Raw genomic sequence first — 15,605 nt, forward strand, 5'->3', positions numbered from 1 at the left:
CAGCTGGTGGGTTGCGCTTCACGCCCAAGTATTGAGGCCCAAGAATTAGGGTGTCAGTGCTGCTAAAGTGACAGCATGGAGCAGGGCAGCAGGAGGGCTGGGGGCAGGAGAGCCCAGCCACCCTCTGGGTCACCAGGAGCCTGGGTGAGGCACTGGTCGTGGGCACTCCTCCGCATCTGTGTGGCTCCTCCTTCTGGAATTCTCGGAAAGCTGCGGCATGAAAAGGCTGCTGCTTTTTTTGGTTTTCCTTTTTAAAAGACACTTTCTATTCAGACACTATAATTGCAAGACTTGTGTTAGCTCTGGGTAAATAGAATATTTTTGTGAGTTTTCAAAGTAATCAGTCAGCACTCTCAGTGGGAGAAGGCAGGGAGGCAAAGGATGGTGGTTTATTTTGCTGTTTTGTTTTCAGTTACAGCCCACCCTCCCTCCCCAGCCATCGCGGTGTATGAGAGTCTGGGGCACAGGGAGAGAAGGGCGAGCCACAGACCCTGGGTAGGGGGTGGAAGAGGTGGCAGCACAGAGAAATGAAATGAGGAAAGGACCTGACCAGCGCAGCCACTTGGAGGGGCGGGGGGCTGTTTCCTCAGCTCTTTACAGGGTAAGACCTTCTTGGGGCTCCAAGGGGGAGAGGCGCAGGACGGTGGCAGAGCACCGAGGGGGAGAGGTACAGGACGGTGGCAGAGCACCAAGGGGGAGAGGCGCAGGATGGTGGCAGAGCACCGGCCGCAGCCAGAGACTCGCACTGAGTCCTCCCTCTGCTGCCACCCAGATCCTGCTGGATGGAGCACTGCTCCTCCAGAGGATGTGAGCTGTGACCAGAGTGACCTCTAAGCCTGGAAGTCTCTCCTCGCCCCAAGTCTGGGCAGACTCATGGGCGGGAGGTGGTAGCCTGCCTTCCCAGGTTCAGGATTTTATCAGGTCTCTTATTTGAGGCATGCTCAGCAGTGGGGTAGGCACTGTGGGGACCACCAGGAGGGATAAGGCCCAGCCCTTGCCCTCAGGGTGTTTACACTCCAGCCAGGGGAATAATGCAGACGGGAGAAAGGAAAGACAGGACAAAAATGAGGGCATTGCTGGAGAGCCCTGTCACCCTTGACATGACTGTCCTAAGCACTCTATGTGCCTTTAGCTCTTTTGAACGTCACAACAATCTAATGAGGAATGTCCTGTTCTTGCCCTCATCTTACAGCAGAGGAAACTGAGTCACAGAGAGTGTAAGTAACTTGACCAAGTTCATGCAGCAGGAAATTCTCAGACACACATGTATGAACTCAGGCAATCGGCTTCAGAGTTCATGCTCTTAACCACTACATGCTGTGATCGCTCTAAACAAAAGGCAGTGACGGAGAGGAGAGCTTCCACTTGGGAGCAGAGGAACAGGGAAGCTGGAGTGGTCAGGAAGGCTTCATGGGGGTTAGGTCTTGGGGGGGAGGGGGGGGCAGAACTTACATGGAGAGGAGACTGGATGGCATCCTGGCCAGGAGAGGCCAGCAAAGGCAGGGAGCTAGTGGTTGTGGCAGGACGGGAAGACTTGGAGGAGAGGGCGCTGCTGACAGGGAGGCCCCGTGCTGGAGGAGTCCGGCCCTCCAGGGTGACAGTTCTTTCAAGCACAGCAGCAGAAGGCCTGGTTTGTACTCCATGGCCACCTTCCCATCCCTGGAGGACCACTCAGAGTCAGTTCACCTCGGTCACCTCCAGCTTCCTCCCCAACCCTGTCACCTGTCAGGCCCAAGACAGCTCCTGATTGGCCAACAGCTCTGTCTCAGAATGAGTTTCTGCCTTTCTATGTCACTTCCCGCCCCACCCAGGAGATTGCCAGCTCCTCTTTATGTAAGTGTCCTTCTTTTCCCCATGCCTCCCAAGGCCCCTGCAGACAGAGTCCCGACTGGCCAGCCTCGGGAACACAGAGTTCCCACCCTAGGTTGGAGGCCGAGGCACGGGCGCAGGGGCAGGTCTGGCTGTGAATCCCAAGCTGCAGAGTTTGGACTTCACTCTGCAGGCAAAGCTGCTGTCTTCCAGCCTGGGACACACAGTAGCCTAGGGAGAAAGCACCTGTTTTTCAAACGTTTCTCTGCCACAACAGAGCTTGTCCCTCCACGGAGCATGGGGAGAGGCCAGAGGCGCCTGTCAGGAAGCACTTGTGGACCAGAGCTGAGGAGGCGCTGTTGTCCTTTGAGGCTAGTGAGCGTCTGAGGCTTTGATCGCGTCTGCTCTGCCTCTGGGTCCCCAGGGCTGGCGCACAGCAGGTGTCATTGCATGTTGGCTGAACTGAACTGAAAAAGTGGAGGCACCGCTGCCTGGCCTAGCCTCTTTCTTGGAGGAGCCCTGGCTCATGAGAATGGTCCCTTTCCTAGGCACAAGGATCTCTCATGGGGATTTCTCCCTAGGACAATCATAGGCCTGGGGGCCTCTGCTCCTCTCCGAGGTGAAGAGCACCCACCCTGGAGGGTTTTCGGGAAGCTCGTCCACCCAACAGGGAACTAGTGTGGCCTGGGCAGATGCCGCTCGAGGCAGCCTCGGAGCGGGGAGCTGGGGGAGGGTGGCTGGGGTTCCAGGAAGCACAGGGCTCCAAGCTCAAGCGCCTCTCAGCTCCGCACCTTGCTTGGGGAGGCTGCTCTTTCTGAAGCAGACCCTGCTGGGCAGCAGCACAAAACTCCGCATTTGGGGTTTTTGCTGGAAGTTGCACCTTTAATTTCTAAGTGACTCCTTCTCTCTTTGTGTCCCTCAGGATCACACCTCGACACCCAACCCTTGAACTCCACCCGCTCTGCCATGCACACAGGAGAGCTGGACCGAGGGCTACAGAAGCGGCACACACGCTCCTCTAGAAACGCATGGTCTCTGTAAGGGACTTCCTTTAGTCTCCTATTCGCATGAACTCAGACTGACTGTAGACGCATGACCTGCAGTCCTCAATCCTGCCTCTAGCGACAACGGACCTCTGTCGGGAAACAGGACAAAAGCAGCAAGAAGCAGGGAGAGAGAGAGGCATGGAGAGCAAGCTCAAGGCAGTGAACAAGGGCTCTTTGGTGGCTGGGGAGGATATATTTTTTTAAATCGTTTTAATTTTGACTTGTTACAGGGTACTTTTTTTCAACCTCATCTGTGAGAAATCCATGTGGGCTTCCTGGAAAGAAAAAAAAGTGAAAACTAGGCATGAAATCAGTTCAGCACCTTAATGCCATGTCCTCATCTGCCCGCCTCCCCACCCTCACACACCTCCATTCCATTGCGACAGTCCCTCCCTTCCGCAGGGGACCGCTCCTCCCACAAGCGCTACGTGACATTCAGGACACACACAGGCACCTCTCCCCTCTACTCAGTATACACACAGATTTTACTGTGATGTCCGAAGCTGTATAGACTCTCCTGTGGATAAACTGGAATTTTTTTATGTTGTCTCTCTCTCTCTCTGCCAGTTTCAGTATTAATCATCTTCCAATGGAAAATCATTAGCTTTAGAGTGCATCGGGGTTCCTTGTGTTAGGGACTTGAGAATCTGAGGCGAGGACCCCCAGGCTTAGCTGTAGGGCTCAAGGGGAGCCAGTGCCCCATCTGAAAGGGTCTTCTCTCTCAGTTGGGGGAGGGCCGGTGGCTGTCCCAGGATTGCACCAGCATGTTCAGTAGAGAAGAGATTTTCTATATCTTCAAGCACTTATATCATAGTCTGTGTTCAAAGTGTAAACTGTACAGTAATCAGCCTTGTGTATATGAAAACAATAAATACTATGCAAACCAATAGAAGCACTTTAGCGGTATGTACAAGCACTAGTAGCTCAGCTCCTGAGGGCTTCTCCAGGCTGCGGGAGAAGGCGCTTCAGCCTGTCTTTCAGTGAGAGAGCAAGGAAGGGAGTAGGGCTAGTGAAGGTATCTGCTGGTTCTTGGAAGTCAGCCACCACCCTCCAGGCCTCCCAGAGCGAACTTGGTGCTCTAAGTCCAGGCAGCCCACAGGGTGGGGGCCTAGGCTGGACAGCCTCGGTGCCCCCATTCTGACCAAGCCCCCTGGCCCACTTGGAGAGGCGGGCACGGGGCCCACTGCTGACCACATGCTGGGGGAGAAGAGCTGGAGGAGGAGAGAGCAGCTGACCACCAGGAGGCCCCAGCCAGGAAGGAGACAGTCCTGGGCCAGGCTCCAGGCAGGGCAGGAAGGACACAGACAGCTGGCTATTCCTCGCCTTGGTGCCATCAGGGAAGAGCCTTAAAGTTCCAGTAGAGCCTCCGGCCCGGGGAGGCCCGAATCAGCACAATCCGCCCGGCCCGGGCGCCCTCTGGGGCCAGGACAGAGACTGGCAGGCTCTTCTCGCTCCCAGAGCCACTGTTCCCGGGGTCCAGTCACCTTCCTCCCTGCCCTCTTCAGAGGGTCCTCAGAACACAGTCACACTTCGGAGTAGCACAGAAGCCCCCCTCACGTCAGCCCCCTGGCCCTGGGCCTGTCACCAGCGCACAGGCCCCAGGAGCAGCCAGCCGGGCGCAGCCCTCCCCGCCGGCCGGCCTTCGGGAAGCTCCGGGCGGTGTCGCTTTTGCTTGCAGAGGTGCGGGCAGGGGAGCGGGAGTCCCGCGCCGAGCCCTCTGGAAGCCCAAGGGCCGGGTTGGAGGAAGCGCAGCCCGGGCGCAGGAGCGCGGCGCCCCCGGAGGCGGGAGCAGTGGCCGGCCCGTCCGACGGCTCCGGCCACAGCCCAGGAACACGGGCCGGGCTCGCCCGCGCCTCGGTCCTTCCTGCCCGCCCCGCCGCCCCGCTTTAGCACCGCGCTCCCTGTGGCATGGCTGCTTGCCCGGCGGGCCGGCCGCGGCGCATGGCTGCGCTCCAGCTGCTGTAGGAGCCGTTAGTACCGGAGGAGCCGGGGTCTCCACACGATGCCTAGAGAATGCTGCGGTCTGCACATTAGATGCTTTTTAGAGGTTTTGGAATTACCTTGATTTTTTTAATTGTTATGAAAATGAATCTTTTCTTGAGTCTCTCCCACATGCTCTGTTCTGGGGAGAGAACCCCCCCCCCCACTCTGATGTATAGACCATCCTCCCTACACCAGCTGAACAAATGTCGAAATTAATAAAGAAATTGACTCATGGCACACGGCTCCGTTGCTCCTTCCTGGCTCGTCCCTGGGGAGTTTGAGTGAAGCCTGGGTTGAGGCCTGAAGGAGTCTGAGGGTGAGGGGTCAGTAAGGGGGTGGCTGGCCCGCACCCCAGAGAGGTGCCCACCTCCTGGAAACCTGGACAGCCCACTCTGGGAGAAGCCCCTCAACCCCGGGGATGGAAGAGCAGATTCTGTCCCACCTAAGGACTCTCAGGAGATGGGGGCCAGTCCAAGGTGGGTGGAGGGGGCACCACAAGCCACCAGGTCCATGGCTGAGCCCACAGCTGGTGTACACTAGTGCTCCCTGCCAAGGCCTCTGGCCTCCGCACGTGATGCCATTTAAAGTTCAAGAACTTGAGGGAATTCACCCTGTTCCTAACTAGCTCCTAACACTTCATGCAGGCTGGTCACCAGGCTGGCCTGGTTCCTCATCTGTCAAATGACAGAATGGAGTAAGCAATTGATAAAGTCTCTTCAGTTTGTCATGCTGGGGTTCCCAAGCACAATGCCTTTGTCAAGCTGGGCATTAAATGAGTCCAATCATTGCTGGAGCCTTTCTTCCCCATAAGTTCCCATCCCTAGGGGATGACCAAGTCACAGGGTCCTGGGAGCACTCCCAGCCCTCACTCGGAATCTGAAGCCTCTCTCAGCATCAGCCACCCAGGCGCAGGGCCAGCCCCAGCTCTGCAGCTGCATCTCCCAGACGGGCGCAAAGCACAGGTTCAGAACCACACTTGCGAGGTGGCGTTGGGCCCCACCCTGGGAATCGGAATTAAGTTTCCCATATGCCTGTGACAGGCGGCGTGGTAGTGCCACCGCCTCAGACGGATAAGAATGTCTTTTTCTTGTTTTTAATCCAAGTTCTAGAAAAACAATCTCCACGGCCTTTGTGAGGTCTTTCTTGCCTTAACCTACATCATTTATGCTACAGAGAGCATGGCTCAGAGAGACCAACTCCACCATAAACAGACAGCAGCCACGAGGGGAACTGGGCTCCGTGTGAGAGGGGAGCCCTCCTTGAGGCCTGGGCCCTCAGCCTCCCCCTGGAAACCAAGGAGAAGGCTAGCCAAGGGCACCTCTTGTCTCCCACCTGCCAAAGCCTGACCACGAGGTGGTGGAGAGCCAAGGAGCCCACAGCCTGGTCAGGAAAGGCCTTGGGGCTGCCGGGCAGAGGACGGACAGCAGTCCATCTGTCTGGCAGTCACTATTTTTCCCGTCATTTTGCATGTTCAGACCAGTGGCATGCTGGTTTCCACTTAAAAAAACAAAAACTGCAAGAAAGAATGCTGCCCCAGACAGAATAACCCGTTATTTACCATGGTTTTCCTGCTGGTAAAATGGGAGATAGCCCCCAGCAGAGCCGGTCTGTTGTAGAAAGTCCTTAGAAAGGAAAGGCATATGGGTGCTCTGTGATTCAATCTAGTCCCATCCATCCAATATTTACTGAGCGCCAACCAAGTGCCCAGCACAGGGACCCACCGCTGAATCAACAGCGTCTCAGCCATCAGAGATTTCGAGCCCAGTGCCAAGCCAGAGAGAACACGGCAATTGCTCCAGCAGAGACACAAATGATCCCTCAGAGCAGGAGGGAGGCAGGACAGAGGGATCAGGCAGAGCACACACCCAGCCTCCCAGAGCTGCCGCACTCCCACCCCTGCCCAATCCACCTGCCAGGCTCCCACCCCAGGCTCCCAGGCACAGGGATGTGCATCCTCCCCTCAAAGCCCAGCCTCCCCACTTACCTGCCCCAGCATGGAGAGGCAAGGGAAGCATCCGTGCAGACTGCACAGTCCCCCAGAGGCTTAGGCATCTGCCCAGAAGGGCGCCCAAGCACCCTAGGACAGCAACCCTGAGCCTGGCCTCTTCACCCTCAGAGGAGCAGCTTCAGGAACTGCGGCTTCCAACTGCCTCAGGAGCCTCCAGGGGCCCCCAGGTACCCATCTTTTCCTAGATGCTGGACCTGGGGGAGCAGCAGCATTCCCCCTTTGAGAATGAACAGAGCTTCCAGAGCTCGCTCTCTCTCTCTCTCATGCGTAAACACACACACGCACACACACACCCCCTGGCTGATTTCACAGTCAATCTTTCAAAGTGCAATTTGTCTAGGAGAAGCCAATGTGCGGCCCGTGTGGATTTCGACCAATGGCGACGCGGCTCTCACAGCTCAGCCAGTCTCAGGTCTGTATTCTAATGGGCCACATCTTTATCAGGGAAATGTTGCTTCTCTGAACTTCAAACTTCTCATGGAGGGTCCCAGACTCAGAGGCAGAGGAGGGGTCTGAGTTGAGGCGTGGGGAGCCGCCTTCCCCAGGCCAGGCAGGCAGAGAAGGAAGGGGCGCTGGTGAGGTCTCTCACTGCCTGGAGCACCTGACTTCCTAGCAGCTGACGTGGGTGCTGGCCCTGGGCTAGGGCTGGGCTGGACGCCTTAGGTGGGAGGGCAGTCCTGGGCTCAGGGCCACTTTTAACCCTCCGAACCTGCCATGGGATTCTGGGCCAGAGCGTGGGGTCTTGGGCTGTAGGGGTCTGCCTGTGGGCTTCCTGCCTCCCCTCACCCGGTCCTGGGGATCATGGAGTCCAACCTGCAGGGGACGTTTCTGCTGAACAACACGCCACTGGCTCAGTTCTCGGAGATGAAGGCGCCTGTGTGCCAGTACTCCATGCAGAACTCCTTCTACAAGCTCAGCCCTCCGGGGCTGGGCCCCCAGCTGGCTGCCGGGACCCCGCACGGGATCACAGACATCCTGAGCAGGCCGGTGGCCACACCGAACAGCAGCCTTCTCTCCAGCTACCCCCATGTGGCCGGCTTTGGTGGACTCGGCTCCCAGGGCGTCTACTATGGCCCCCAGGTGGGGAATTTCTCCAAGGCTGGGAGCGAGTACCCGCCCCGGACCCGGAACTGCTGGGCGGACTCGGGCCAGGACTGGCGCAGCGGGCGGCAGTGCAGCCACAGTGAGTACAGGGCCGTCTTCACCCTGCCCAGCACTGCCCGGATCGGATCAGGGAGGAGGCACGGGAAGGGAGCACTCACAGGGCAGTCACACCTGCCACCCACCTCTCCTCAGGTGCCATCAGACGGCCCAGCTCAGACACCCTGGGCCATCTCTCAGCTAGTGCAGGACTGAATTCTCCCCAGCCTCGTTTCTACCCTGGCTTTGCCTGGACAGGCGTCTTGACCCCTACCTCCTCCCCTTATCAGCCACCACCTCAGTTGCCCTCCTAGGGAACCTGGGAGTCTCCAGGTCTGGGGAAGACCCCTAGCCCCCACCCACAGTACGGCAGCTCACCTTACTTCTCCCACCCAGTGCCCATGTCACAACTTCTTCATCCAAAGCAAGCAACTGCTGTCCCCTAAGAGATGTTGCCACCACATCACCTTCCCTGAGAGCCCACGAATGCCCTGGCACCATTCAGGTACACAGAATGCCCCCTGACCCCATTGCAGTCCCCCCTGCCATCAAGGGGGCCCATTTCCCATCCTCCTCCTCAGAGTTTATGTCAACAGTAGGAGTGACAACTGCCCAGTCTCCAGGAGCAGTGCTGAGCCAGGTCGGACTTGGCCCTAGCTGGGGGGCTCTCCTCACCCCACCCATCCCCAAACTTGTTTTCAGACAACTGGTCCAGGGTCCCCATGATGCCAGTCAACAACTTGAGGAGGTGGCAGGACATGCACAGGCAGGTGAGGCTTGCCTGGGAGGCAGGGAGAGTGACGGTGGCTGCAGGAGCCATCAGTGTGCCACAGAGGCCCTCGGATCTCGGGGGCAACGCAGCGGAGGGGGCCTCCACTGCTGTCTGACCTCAGGGCTCCCCCACTGCAGGGGGGGCTTGGGGCCAGCCAAGGACACCCTGAAGCACACTGACCCCCATCCACTGCACTGCTCCGGCCGGCCACACTGCCTGACAGCCTGCCCTCTCCACCTGAACACGGCGAGCTCCAGGAGGTGAAGACCTCAGCTCTTGGAACCCAGTTTACTACCTGGTTTTGGGGGTGCTTTAAGCCTCCAGCTGTCTCTCTCTCTCACCTCTATCTTCCCCCCACCCCACACACCCTCTCACACCCTGACGCTTCGACCCCCAGTGCACATACACACACAGGAAAATATCTCAGAAAATCAGTGGCTGAATTGACACAAAGGGAGAGAGGACTGAAGGGGAGGGTCCCTCAGGAGGTCTCTTCTTTCTGTGCCTCAGTTTCTTCACCTGTAACACAAGGAGATGAGCCATGGGCCATCGGGCTGCACTGAACAAGGCTGAGAGCCGGGCCTTCTGCTTCCCTGAGCCCTGCCGCCCTCCACCCAGCTCCTTCTGGACCAGGCTGCCCTGGCCAGCAGGGGTTGGGGGCTGGGCATCTGTGGCCAGACTCTCCAGCATGTTGAAGCCCCATGACTCCCAGGCCTGGTGACAGGAGAGAGCAGTAACTTGGGGCTAAAGGCTCTGGTTTTCCGGGAGAATCTGGAAAATGGGATCCTAAGAGCAAGGAAGTAGGCAGGGGTGGAATTCCCAGGCTCCTGGCCCCGACTGTTGGTGGAAGGGGTCTAATCCGGTTTTTGGTGTCCCTGAGGAGACTCCCATCAGCCCCTTGGGGGAAGGCAGCATCACTGAGGCTTGAGAACATTACAGAGCAGCAGGAGCCCAGGGTGGGGTCCCTCTGCCCCCGCACAGCTATAACCTGGGGCAGGTAGGTGCTCCCTCGGGGGTGCCAGCCGCCCTCCCCCCCCCCCCCCCGAGACATGGCAGCGGTGGCAGTCGCTATTATCAGAATGTCAGAAGTGCTGCTCAGGCGGCAGGTGGCACGACGGCCCCTTGTCCTCGGCGGCTTCTCCGTAGGAGGGAGCTGCCCTGCGGGAGAGGCAGGCAGGGCTGGCAGCCCGCCCATCCCGCTAACGCACACTTCCTTCCTCCCGCCAGCCCCGGACCCCCTGAGCGACAGCATCCACAAGAAAAAGCACACCAGGCCCACCTTCACGGGCCACCAGATCTTCGCCCTGGAGAAGACCTTTGAGCAGACCAAGTACTTGGCTGGCCCGGAGAGGGCGCGGCTGGCATACTCGCTGGGCATGACCGAGTCGCAGGTCAAGGTGAGTCTGTGTGGGTGTGCCTGGCAGGGAGCCGCCTGCCGGGACCGGAGGCCGCCGCGTGGCACAGAGGCAGCCTCGGCGCCGGCCCCGCCGCGCTCGCTCGCGCTGGGAGGCCAGCCTGGTGCTCGGCACGGCCTGCCGCCACCCCGAGCGCCGGGGACCACTGCCGTGAGCCAAAGCTGGCTGTCCGCTCCGAGCCGCGTCCCGAGGGCTTCCGAGCAGCAGCTCGAGGGGGCTCGGTACCATCCACAGACGGCGGTCTTTCCCTCTCCCCTCCTCCGCACCGCCTGGGCCAGAAATTTCCGGAGCTGATGGGAGCCGGGGCCAGATTAGACGTGGACCCATGCGTGTCCCTCAGCCAGCCAAGCGAGCTGGCCCGGTTTACCAACCCCAGAAGGAAGACCAGCCTTCCCCACCCACGCCCACCCACGAGGCGGGAGGCCGCGCGCCGACGCCGGGCCGGGGGGCGGCGCTCGCTCTCGGGCTGCGGCCGCGGCCCCGGCGGCGTCGGTGCGGATCTCTCCCCAGGGGCCCGGGCCCAGCCGCCGGCCTCGCAGCCTCCCCGAGCCCGACGCTGCCTCCGCGGCGAGCGGGCCGCCGGGTCTCGGAGGGGGGCGCCGCGCGGCCTGTCCCCTGCGGGCTCGTCGGCGTCTCGAGCGGGAGCACAGCGCGCTCGTGTAATTAGGGGGGTTACTCATGAACCTCGGCAAGGGTCTGCGGAGCCACACGGCGACTCGAGCACCTACGGACACGCCCGGACTAAGCGCCCCCGCCCCGGGGCCCCTCGAGCCTGTTCCGCCGAACGCCCGACGGCGGAGGAGAAGAGTCGCCACACGGAGGCTCACAGCTGCGCCCAAGGGCTGCTGCGCTCACCACGTGTATTTTTATTTTATTGCCCCCTCAAAAAGAGGAATGTGAATATGACAGCTGACTCTATTATTGAGCCATTTACTTTACTCCACCTAAGGACTGCGTGGCCTTGCCACCGAGGGGAGTCACCTCCCAGAAAGGGGCCCTGCGTGTGCTGTGAGTGTATGACCCTCAGCGTCCTTCTCATCCCAGGTGTGGTTCCAGAACCGAAGGACCAAGTGGCGGAAGAAGAGCGCCCTGGAGCCCTCGTCCTCCACGCCTCGGGCCGCGGGCGGCGCGGGCGGGGACCGCGTGGCCTCGGAGAACGAGGACGACGAGTACAACAAGCCGCTGGACCCCGACTCGGACGACGAGAAGATTCGCCTGCTGCTCCGCAAGCACCGCGCCGCCTTCTCAGTGCTCAGCCTGGGCGCACCCGGCGTCTGACACGGCCCGCCCCCGACGGGCCCCGGCCCGGCCCCGCCCCGCCCCGCCCCCGACCAGCCCCGATAGGCCCGGCCCCGCCCCGCCCCCGACCGGCCCAGCCCCCGCCCCCGCCCCCGACCGGCCCCGCCCCACCCCCGCCCCCCGACCAGCCCCGATAGGCCCGGCCCCGCCCTGCCCCCGACAGGCCCAGCCCCCGCCCGTCAGCCGCAAGTCAGCCAGGCCCCAGCTGCAGCCCGCGCCCCTTCCCCACACTGCTAGGGTGACAGGGGGCAGAGCGCTAACATAGGGTGCTGTGGAGCTGGAGGAAGAGAAGGAGGGAGGAGGGAGGGGGAGGGGGAGAAGAAGGAGAAGGAGGTGGCGGAGGCGGTAGGGGAAGATGCTGAGGGAGGAGGCAGCAAAGAGACGTGCAAACGTCCTGAGACCTGGCACCCTCTCTGCCATCGCGCACCTCTGCGGGCCCAGGCCTTGCCTTGCCAACTCTGCAGATTCAGAGGTGCACAGGGAGATGAAAATGACCAGGCTCTGCAGCCAGGAAACTGACCGTGGGGTCCCAGACGTGTCCCTGTGAGCCAGCTGTGGGGGCTTTCCCCAGGGAGGCAGTTGACCAGGGCAAGGGTCTCCCTTCTGCTCTAGGAGTTGGACATGAGGATACTGGGCCCAGGTCGGCTACGGGCTGACTGCGGAAGAAAAGTTGGCATGTCCAGGTACCCTCCTCAGACTTTGAGGAGCCAGATTCAAATACATAACCCAGGCTGGAGGAAATCCAGGAGGGAAAGTGGTTCCTAGCGAAGAAGAAACACCTAAACTCAAGGATCATGCCCTTGGAGGGAGAAATCCTCCTGGCCTCCTTTCTCCACTTTGCCCTCAGGAGGTATCCTCCTCACCCCCCACAGGAAGAGATAAGCAGCCCCTACTGGCTGGGAAAGAGGGTTATAGGAGAGGCAGAGAAAAGATGAGGGAATCCTAGCGGCCGATGCTGCCCTCCGAGAGAGCTGCTCATCTGGGCTTGCCTTGGTGCTGATGCAAGGGCAGGACCACCTGGAGAGAGGGGAGGGATGGCAGGGCTAGAAGGGACCTCAGAAACCCCTACTTCTCCAACTGGGGTACCCACGAAGGAAGGGAGAGGCCCCTGCAGGGAGGGGCTGCACGAAGGGCTTGTGTGGAACCCCCAGCCCTTGCTTTCCTTGGACTGCCCTGCGGCTGGCGCTGGAGCTGTGCTACGGAGGGCTCTACGAGCAGGTGGGAGGGGCTGGGAGAGGCGGGTGGGGGCTGGCCAGAGGAATGCAGCCCAAAAGGGACCCCGCATTTGCCCATCTCCACTGGCTTTTAAGAAATAAAAGTCCCAGAAACCTCCCCATAGCTCATGTGCTTCTGTGAAACTGGCTGTGGAGTCCTGGATGTGCCAGCTGTGAGGGGCCCTCTTGGAGGGCAGGAATCTCTGCTCCCAGCAGGGAATCAGTGCTCTGGGCCTTGGGAAACCTCGTCTGACACTGATCAATTTGATGTCTGGCCTGGGGGGGGGGGGGGTGTGCCAGGCACTGTCCTAGGTGCTGAGAAAGCCGGGAAGGGTTTAACGGGATCCGTGGCCTCCAGGAACTCATGGCCTAGTGGGGGAATGATCTGTTTGGGGAACCGGGTCCCATAAGGAGGAAAAGATACTGGGGAGAGAACAGGAGCTCTACCGTGCAGCGAGCACCTTCTCAGTTCTCCTTCTGGAAGGCCTGGGTGATCTCACCTGACCCCACAGGAAACCAGGAGGTAGGTGTTGTGCTCATTGCGTGGAGGGGAAAGCTGAGGCTCAGAAAGTACCTACACCAAGTCGTGGGAGTGGGACAAGGCATCCCGAGACAAGACATTCCAACGCTGTCACATTTACCTGCCTGGACACAAGGGGCAGGAAGCCTCTTCCGTAAAAGGAGAGGCAGAATGAGAGAGCAGGCCCCATCCTGCTGTAACGATCTGTGCGAACCCCAGCAAACCTGAGTAGTGTGGGCAGCCTGCGCCCTGTGCTGTCCCACCAAGCCCTCCAGCTCGCCCCTCGGGCCCCAGGGCTGGAGAGTCTGCCAGTGGAGTCATCCTGTGGTGGGAATGATGGCGGGAGGAAGACCCTCTCAGACACTGAGGCACCAGCCTTTCATAATAACCCCAACGGACACAGAGGGTGGGATGATGTGACAAGAAAATGCAGAACGCCTCAGTCCCCAGTGGTGTCCACTCTTGGTCTCTCTCCACGTAAAGGGGGAAGGAAATAAGACGGCAGCTTCCAAGAATCAAGCACCATCTCTGTCTGCTCCTGGCTGCAAGCCACACTGAGGAGCACTCCACTGACACAGGTGTCCTGAGCTGGGCCCTGCGGCCGTGCAGCAGCAGGAGGACAGCAGCCTGGGAGGACCCAAGGACTCACTCCGCACAGCCACAAAGACCAGCCCCCGTGGGCTCTGGGAGCCGGGGGTGCACGGTATTCCTGAGCACTTTGAGGAGGTCCTGGGGCCTGCAGTCCAGAGGGGGGCCGCTGATGTCATTCGGCCATGAGGTCATAGAGCAGGTATGGAGGAAGAAGCCAGTGACAATGCAATTGTGTTCGTGTGCTTTCTTTGTATAATGGCTATAATTCTTGCATCTGCTTCAAGTTGTTTTGGGTCAGTATTAAATCAAGCCTGGGGAAGGTTTTTCCCCAGGATACATTTGCTGAGCTAGACAAAAGCTCCTCCAGTCTCAGAATTCTGGGACACTTGCCACGGGAACCTCTGGCTAAAAGATGCCACTCTTGCCAGCCATCCTGCCTTACTCCTGCTCCCGGATGCCGTCTGAGCACGTGTACCACGCAAGCGAGAGGCTCCTTCTCCGATTTCACTCATTATCTTCCTTTGGCCTGGTCAAGAGACTAGAGCTGGAGTTTGAAGGAGGAGAAGAGCCGAAGGCGAGCAGCCCAGATTCTTAAGGGAAATTTGGAAGTCTTGCCCTCTACAAATGTGCACATTTGTGTGCATGCATTGCATGTGTGTGCACATGCACGTGTGTGTGTGTTGCTGGGGGGGAGCATGGGCTCTCACTTCTTAAATGAAATTCATAAATTTCATAAATCTCTTCATTGTGATTTCATAAAGAAATCATAAGCCATAGACTGCCCCCCCCCCAAGGACTTCTTGTATATGCTGAATTAAGCAAAAAAAACAAAACATTTTGGAAATTCATGCTTCTTGTAACTCCTTTCCTACATCACAAACTTTTCAAGGATGAGACAAGGAGAAAGAAATTAAGTCCTGTTCTCTTGACAGCCATAGGGTCCTGCTATGCCACACGGCCCAGCCGGCTCCAACAGGCAGGCACAGACTCTGCCTCATGCTGGGGCCTCACTTCTGCGGCTTCTGATGTTAGAGGGATGGCGGACATGGCCCCAGCAGGGCAAGGGTGGCAGTGTCTTACCAGGTTCAGAATGGCCATATCCTGATTGTGACAATCAAAGAGGAGTTGGGGTACTGAAATCCCACTTCTGGCAACCCCTCCTCATACTTGGGCCACCCCTAGGGTTTGAGCCTGCTAACCTGAGTCTGCCTGCAGCCTGGCGGAGGGGCGTGCGTCCAGTTAGAGCCTGGCTCTGCCACTCTCTGTGTTCTCGGGCGAGCTATTTAAACTCTGAACGTCAGTTTACTCATCTGGAAGACAGGAGTAATTGTGCACACCTCGCAGGGGCTCTGTAAGAGAGACCTAATGCATGTGCCTGTGTGTGCAGACACCACAGTGTCTGCTAGATATTCTTGGCTTGGGAGGCCGACAGTCCTGAGTGTGAACCCCACTCCACCAACTAGTAGCTGGGTCACTGTGACCAAGCTGGGTCGTTGTGACCAACTTGAAATCCAGTGTCCGCACCTGTATAGCGCGGCTGATAACCAACTCTGCAAGGCTGAGGAGAAGATTAGATGAAGTCATGTACGACGTGTAGACCGGCGTGGGCACTCACACATTCGTGCCCACACTTTCTCCCCTGATCCTCCTCAAATTCACACCTCTGGGAAGCGGCAGGGCCGGCTCTCAGCCAGTCTGCTCCACGATGGGACAGGCGGTCCACAGTCACAGCTCCCTGCTACCTGGGAGGTTACGGAGGACTTGCCGAGGGACGAGACTAGTTTGCCTGCAGAACGCCGAGACTCTGG

The 15,605-nt window shown here is 59.2% G+C and overlaps 2 protein-coding genes across 2 annotated transcripts in view; both read left to right on the plus strand.

Moving 5' to 3' along the window:
• ANK1 (ankyrin 1) overlaps positions 1–3,747 on the plus strand; it is a 103,109-nt gene extending 99,362 nt beyond the window's left edge. The window contains exon 44 of the mRNA XM_046648669.1: positions 2,732–3,747. The gene's annotated coding sequence lies outside the window, so the exon portion shown is untranslated. The remainder of the gene's footprint in view (positions 1–2,731) is intronic.
• A 3,900-nt stretch (positions 3,748–7,647) lies between these two features.
• On the plus strand, positions 7,648–11,538 carry NKX6-3 (NK6 homeobox 3). Its single transcript, XM_046648816.1, has 3 exons — positions 7,648–8,029; positions 9,986–10,155; positions 11,218–11,538. The coding sequence occupies exons 1-3, from the start codon at positions 7,648–7,650 to the stop codon at positions 11,449–11,451; spliced, it is 786 nt and encodes a 261-aa protein (XP_046504772.1). The 3' UTR covers positions 11,452–11,538.
• The last annotated feature ends 4,067 nt before the right edge of the window (positions 11,539–15,605 follow it).

This window comes from Equus quagga, chromosome 22 (genome assembly GCF_021613505.1).
Source record: "Equus quagga isolate Etosha38 chromosome 22, UCLA_HA_Equagga_1.0, whole genome shotgun sequence".
NCBI classification, from domain to species: domain Eukaryota; kingdom Metazoa; phylum Chordata; class Mammalia; order Perissodactyla; family Equidae; genus Equus; species Equus quagga.

Excerpts from the sequence above, each read along its gene's own strand:
- NKX6-3 (XM_046648816.1), top strand. The coding sequence starts at position 7,648 with ATGGAGTCCAACCTGCAGGGGACGTTTCTGCTGAACAACACGCCACTG. Across the intron at positions 8,030-9,985 it reads CGGGCGGCAGTGCAGCCACA|CCCCGGACCCCCTGAGCGAC; the intron begins GTGAGTACAGGG and ends TCCTCCCGCCAG. Across the intron at positions 10,156-11,217 it reads TGACCGAGTCGCAGGTCAAG|GTGTGGTTCCAGAACCGAAG; the intron begins GTGAGTCTGTGT and ends TTCTCATCCCAG.